Source organism: Dipteris shenzhenensis, chromosome 4 (genome assembly GCF_047967505.1).
Source record: "Dipteris shenzhenensis isolate YYH24624 ecotype China chromosome 4, Dip_SZ_1.0, whole genome shotgun sequence".
Lineage (NCBI taxonomy): Eukaryota > Viridiplantae > Streptophyta > Polypodiopsida > Gleicheniales > Dipteridaceae > Dipteris > Dipteris shenzhenensis.
The window spans coordinates 36862020-36869099 of NC_141599.1; the positions used below are offsets into that span (position 1 = coordinate 36862020).

The 7080-nt window shown below is 42.4% G+C and overlaps 1 protein-coding gene across 2 annotated transcripts; it reads left to right on the top strand.

Annotated features, from left to right (window-relative positions):
- Positions 1-1152: 1152 nt before the first annotated feature.
- On the top strand, positions 1153-4365 carry LOC147902793 (rac-like GTP-binding protein 5). Of its 2 annotated transcripts, XM_087373798.1 has the most exons (7): positions 1156-2308; positions 2421-2508; positions 2665-2774; positions 2865-2928; positions 3066-3130; positions 3311-3376; positions 3655-4360. In XM_087373798.1, exons 1-7 carry the CDS (start codon positions 2210-2212, stop codon positions 3757-3759), a joined length of 597 nt encoding a protein of 198 aa, XP_087229924.1. In that variant the 5' UTR covers positions 1156-2209; the 3' UTR covers positions 3760-4360. The 2 variants fall into 2 exon arrangements, with proteins under 2 accessions (XP_087229923.1, XP_087229924.1); XM_087373797.1 differs by having other exon boundaries at positions 1153-2308; positions 2665-2928; positions 3655-4365.
- The last annotated feature ends 2715 nt before the right edge of the window (positions 4366-7080 follow it).

The following is a 7080-nucleotide window of genomic DNA, read 5'->3' on the forward strand; positions in this document are numbered from 1 at the left end:
GTAATTCTTCCACAATCATAACCCTATTGAAGACCACGAGACACCAGGGGCAATCGCAAGCTCTCGCTATACCTGCTATGGAAGCCTTGCGGTCCATAATGGTGGGGAGGGTAAACTGCCTTGTGTTCTCAAGAGACGTATGCTTGTGGCCATCCTTTAGGCTACACATGGGCTTTGATTTAAGGATGTACTATGAGCACAATTGGATTTGCAACTGGATTGACTAAGTAGGGAGGGGTAAGGATTTGGATGCACCTTATAAATGGGAGGTGCCATTTTGAGCACCTAAGGGTGTAGAAGTGCACCCTCTTCAATCTGTGCGTGGCCCAAATCGCAATGCTTCCAGCTGAAGATTATGTGGAGTGTGTGCATAAACCCTTTGTATTAGGTTTCCAACAAGTAGAGCAAACCTAACTCTAAGTATGGCGTCCCATTATTTTGTTTAAAAATTCTTTTTTCCACAACTCACCCACACAACTTGCTCTATGATTGTAGGCTCCTTAAGGTTATACACTACTCCATTTTGATTGGCTGTTGCCTGTTGTCCTTTACCTTTTACATGTGTAGAGGGGGCAAAGAGGGGGGCAGAACTTTACAGTAACTCAAAATTTGATGATAATTTTGTTGTAGAGAGAGCACCTTGTAAAAAATCGCACGTTTTTTTTTTTTGAGGGCCTTGAGCCTGGTGTTTTAGGGCTCATGGAGAATGGGTAATGCATGTTTGAATGGGGGGACGTATGTAGTAAGAGAATGCTAAGGGTGTTCCCTAGATAGGCTACCTCGGTGTGGATCATGCCGAGGACGAGCAAGATTGCATGCTTATGTCGAGCCCAAGGCGGCTACCCGATGTGGAAGATGCCGAGGGCGGGCAAGATTGCTGGACGATGTGGTGGAGCCCATGGCCAAGGTGCATGGAATGCACAAATTCCTATTACTTTAGTTAAGAAGTGAAAGTTTTATATTGGTATCAAAAGTTTGTATGCCCTAATAAAAATAAAGGGAGGGCTGTGAGGGGTGGAAAAGTAGTCAAGAGGTTGAATTTTCTTTAAATGTGTTGTGAAAAGAAGTGTGTAACAAATAACGAAGTTCCTCAGATTTATGTTATAAGATAGGGATAGGGAAGGCTAAACTATGTAGTAGAATGAAGGTGCTAATATAACAATGGTGTAGCTCCAGCCTCACATTGAGGCTGTGCATTCTGCAATGCTAATTCGCCTCTGCCATCCTCTCAACACCCAGCCCGCCAGCCACAGCGCACAGGCAGAGCTCAGAAGCCAGTTGAATGCTCCCTTATTTGCAAGCGCGAGCGACTTTGAGAGAGACCGCCATTAATGCCCCTCATTGGTCGCCAGAGGAGCGCGCGCGCGAGTGAGACCGTGAGAGAGAGAAACGAGACAGCGAGAGAGAGAGAAAGAGACACAGATTTGAATGCCCCCGAGCCCTCATCGGTGACCACCGTGGGTGACTCGTGAGCGGCTGAAAGAGAGCGAGCGAGCGCGACTCACAGTATTATGCATCTTCCTTGATTAGTGTTTAGCGTCCTGAGCCTCACATAGACACAGAACGTACTCCCGAAAGAGTCCCGATCTTCTTTATTGCTGCCTGCGCAGAGGAAATAGTACATTTTGGTGTTTCTTGCCTCTGGCGAGCCATAACAGAAACAGGGACGGACTGGTCAGCTCAAGAGGCCTTCTGAGAGAGAGAGAGAGAGAGAGAGAGAGAGAGCGAGCGCAGAGAGCGCAGAGTGTGTTGAAGTTAGGCTTGATCTCGTAACAGCCAGTTTCGAAGCTGATGCAAGATCGTTCCCCGATCCTCCCAAGCTGCTGCGTTGCTGCAGCTGCCTCGCACCAGCCGCATTAAATCACTCTGAAGAGTCGAACAGTTTATGCTGTTTCCGGCTCTGCTTCCAGCCATGTCGTTGTTTGGGTCGTGGACAGCTTACCTCCTATATTATTATAGCGCGCGGGTCGAAGGATGAAGGCTTCGGTAGCAACACCTCACTGCTCACATCCTCTCTTTGTCGCCAAGCTCGAACGTGGGCGGTAGGAGAGGCAAAGAGACCGGTTGTTACGACGAGGGGAACTGGCACCGGCCTTTTTGCGACTCATATCGTCAGAGCTCGAATAACTTACAACCCTCCTCTCTCGATCGAGTATATCCATGATTCCAGGGCCTTCCTGCTAGCTAGCTCGCCAGCAGGTTCTTCATCATGAGCACTTCCAGATTCATCAAGTGCGTGACCGTTGGAGACGGGGCTGTGGGCAAGACCTGCATGCTCATCTCATACACCAGTAACACTTTTCCTACAGTAAGTGCTCGTTTTGTTTCAGATCTTCTTTTCTTTTTCTTTAAAAGCTCCAGAGCTTTCCACGAACAGTTACAACTTGAGTACGTTACCTAATCTTGGTTGTGGACAATAGGATTACGTTCCCACCGTATTTGACAACTTTAGCGCGAATGTGGTTGTGGACGGAAATACTGTGAATCTCGGGCTTTGGGACACTGCAGGTGGGTTCTTTTCAGAACAAGCTCCAAGAATCCCCAAATGAATTTACGATGTGCATGTCACCATTCTAAATCTTAGTTTGACTATGTAAGAGTATTGGAATGCTTCGCTTGGATGTCTTTTTGGAATGACACAACGTTCGTAAACGTCCTCTTCAGGCCAAGAAGACTACAACAGGTTGCGTCCTCTTAGTTACAGAGGTGCAGACGTCTTTCTCCTGGCTTTCTCTCTTATCAGCAAGGCCAGTTACGAGAACATTGTGAAAAAGGTGAATCACAGGCTTCGTTTTTGCTCTTGTTTATCTCAGCCTTGGGGGTTCAACAGGATTCAAGATAGCTTGCTTCCTCTAAATGTGCAGTGGATTCCTGAATTGAGACATTATGCTCCTGGAGTGCCAGTCATACTGGTTGGAACCAAACTAGGTGAATGTCTCGTTACCCTGCAGTGCTCCTTGTATCCCTGGCTGAACCTGATACTCCGATAAAAATGGATACTTAAACTTGGCCTTAATTTTTCTTGGATGATATCCATACAATCTTTTGCTCCTTTGTGATTTCAGATTTGCGAGATGATAAGCAGTTCTTTTTGGATCATCCTGCTGCAGTGCCTATAACAACTGCTTTAGTAAGATTTCATCAAATGCTCACTAGATAGTGATCCTTTTCAAGATTTTGAGTGGTGGCAAAACGCTGTGCACACATGATCTGCTTGAAAGAACGATTTACGTAGGATCAGACCCTGGAAACTTCATTTTGGTATACAGCTTTTCTTAATGAACAAAGATTCACTACTCTGCATCTGCAGGGGGAGGAATTGCGAAAGCAGATAGGAGCATCTGCCTACATTGAATGCAGTTCAAAGACACAACAGGTCCTTATTTGGCTTCTGTTGCTTCTTTCAAACGCATAACTACTATGACTAAGAAGCTATTGACTGCTCTATTGTATTAATGATATAAGGGAAAACTTTGTGCCATAATCTATTAACATTCCTGAGCAGCAGTAGTTCCTTTAGCAGGGTATATTCTCGTAGGAATTCATCTGGCAAATTCAAATCTCAGCCTTCTTTGGTGGCACTCTATGAGGTGTTTGTGTATGTTTCTGTTTGATATGTTTTTCTAAGAGGAAAATTTGATGGTATTCATGCAGAATGTGAAGGCTGTATTTGATGCAGCTATCAAGGTTGTGTTACAACCTCCAAAGCAAAAGAAACGAAAGAAAAAACAGCATCAAAAGAACTGTGTGGTAATGTGAATGCCAGGCATTCATATCATGGAGTTTAATTGGTAAAATTTTAATGGGTACAATCTGGTCATGAAGGCTGACGCTGACACTTACGTATCTTGTGAGTTAACTCTCAGCTAGCGAAGTGGAACTGCTTTAGTTTTTGAGGATATGAAGTTACTTCTCAAACCAATCGAGACTCCAAGAGAATTGATTACGAATCTAGCACCAAAGATAGAAGTCATTTCCTGTGGCAAGCTATCACAGGCTTGACAATTTTCTGTTCTTCACCTGTGGAGATCCTTGTCTAAAGCGAAGTGCTTGTATGGGGGACTCTTGCATCAGGGAAGATGTATATATTCGAAGACTATTTTGGTGACTGCTAGTCTAAGTTTAGTTCTGATATTTATCAATACGTTTCCATGCCCTGAAACATTATTCTGCCCTCAGAAAGAGGCATGCATGCCTTTTGTAAGACTTTCATGCAAGTTTATAACTAGGAGCTAATTCCTGTTATGCATGATGGAGTCTATGGTTTTCAACCTTGTGAGTGACTATCATGAGATTGAATCTGCATACTGTGTTTTGTTTTTAGAGGATGAGTTTGGCCATGTTCCTAGATTCATCTAGATATATGTAAGGTAATGACCGTTGAAACCCTCCCCCCTTCCCCCGGAAGGAAGGCATGATCCTGTCTGAGTCTCTTGCCTCTTCCTGTAGGGCACTTTACATGTTAATTTGTTTTTTTGTTTTTCAAATACTGAATCTAATATACCATTCTGCAGAGGCTGCTCATCTTGTGATCTCATTGCAAAATCTACTTAGGGCCAGTGAAACTTTTTAGTGTAGCTGTGATCGATCTTCTGCTCCTACCAAAACTTAGGCCCAAGGTGTTGCCACAGGATCAAATCTTCGTTTTCAAAAGAATCTGAGTGTTTGTAATGCCCTGTCTGAGCATGTTAACCCCAAACAACCAGCTTCAAAGGAGAAGTCACATTGATCTATGTGTCTTGATTTGTGATACTTAGGGTCTGTTAGGTGGAAGCATGAGAAACAGTTGTGAAGTCCTGTTAAAATGAAAGTTTGTTTCTTTGTTGGAGGAAGCAAATTTTACTGCTATTTGAATTTTGTAACTGGTAAAATGCTCCTGACTAAGGAGTTTGAAGAAAACTTGCGAGGTTGGGAGATTTAGGATGTGTTCAGCACAGGAGCCTTGAGGGAGCATTCTTTCCTAAGTTTCTATCATGAACTAGGGAGTCTTGTTCAGTATGCTTTCCTGTGAGCTGATTAGTCTCCTGACAAGCCAACTACTCCATTCTAAGCATTCCACCTGTTTTCCATGCAAACTGGCAAAGTAATTAGAACAACAAATTCCTAAATTTGTACGATTGGATATATTCTAGTCTTACAAAGGTATATAAAGTAATTGCCCCACCCAAGCTTACCTGCCAATTTCATATGGAAGCCTGTATAGTCCCCTCGTATCTCGATTTAAATTGTGAAAGAATGCTCAGAGCTGTGTATATCTGAGTCGAGTTTTAAAAAATGCCATCAGGTACATTGTCTTCGGTGTCTATGCCCTTCTGCATGACTCTTTCTACTGTGAGTGCTATTTTTGAATTCCATTCCACTCCTCTTCTTTGGCTTTTAATTGTGGTTAGTCTCTTAGGGTTACAGAAGCTTGAATAGTTTACACAATTTGATTTGTATTTGCTTGACGAGTGAAAATTGTAACCTGCGTTTATTTGTCCGAGGTCGCAGGCATAAGTCTGTGCTCTATCAGGTTAAATACACAACTGGTCTCAACGCCACACAAGATTGCTATCATGCGCCTTGGATTTACTTCCGTGTAAATGTTTACTACATATATATGGCCCATCAAAGCTTAGTTGTGGTTCATTGTGTATATGAAATGTACACTGTTGGTGTGGTACTGAGGTTATAACAGGCTTTTGTTGTTCATTGATGACAATGTGCTTTTTTGTGCCAAGTTTGCACATAACAGGGATTCAATGGAGTTTGTTGTTCAGTGGACAGTGTCTTGGGCTAGTCAGTTTGATTCTTCTTCTTCTTGAGTATCAAGAAGCTTGCCTTAGCTTTTGTTTGTGTGTGATGTTAATGAAGCACGTATTTTTCACTTGTAAAGTAATTAAGAACAATAAATGGGAGCACTCGAAGTAGTCACAAACTTGAATACAAGATCTGAAAGTGTCAAAACACAATTGTTGTTAGCTTTATTATTTGATCAAGTACTTATGCGATGGGAATGTCACTTTGCATGTAAGTCAATTCCACCTAGTGGAAGGTGTGTGCAAAGTATTGTGTCCATCGAATATGCTTTGCATTGTCGATCAAGCATAAAACGTCATTTTTGCTCTAGTGTCATGCACAACCATAAAAAAACACGGTTCTAAGTGTGTTATTCAAACAAGTACTTATCAGATGGGAGCTACACTTTGTACGCAAGTTTGTTTCAACTAGGTTGAGGTGCATGCAAAGTATTGTTACCATCGGATATGATTTGCATGGCCGATCATGTATTGTACACCGTTTTTTCCCTAGTGATATGTACATCCGTAAAAAAACACGCCCTTAGGTGTGTTATCTGACCAAGTACTTATGGGATGGGTGTGCCTCTTGAGAACATTACAATACTACCTAGGTTCAGGCATAACAAAAGTGTTGTGCCCATCGGATATCTTTTGCATGGTCAATTGAGCATTAAATACTATTTTTGCTCTAGTGTCATGCACATCCGTAGTTCGCATGGACTATCTTATTCTCTAGAATGGCATATTGAGGCATGAACCTCTCCTTTGGGGCCACTTGGATGGTGATTATATAGGGGACGGACTTGTGTGGTCTTATGTGGCTAAATGGTGAAGTTGATGTAAAAAGATAGGTTGGTGGGTAAATGGCATGTGGCAACGGAATGAACGATACCACATGGAATAATGTCCATTGCCATGGATGGTATATATGAGTTGAAAAACAATCTCTCTCATAGCCTCTCATGTCCTTCTACTAAGGGAAAAGAGAGGGAGTGATTTTGGTTAGGTGGTGGTCTGATGGCACACCGACTTGACCAATGACATGTGGCAATATTTGGAGCTTTAACATTGCAACTTTAGCGCTGCTAAGTTATGTTATAATTTAAAAAAATTGGCAATTAACCTCAATTGTTACTTCATAAACAAGTTTTCGAGTGTGCTTTTGTTGGAATAGTCATTAGTCATTAGAAAATCACATGCAATTCATAGATTTTTAAAAAGTAAGAAAAACCTTAAGTTGTGGATTGAAAAAACTCACAAATGTGAGCATCATTTGAGGTCTTATGATGGGCAAGGTTTT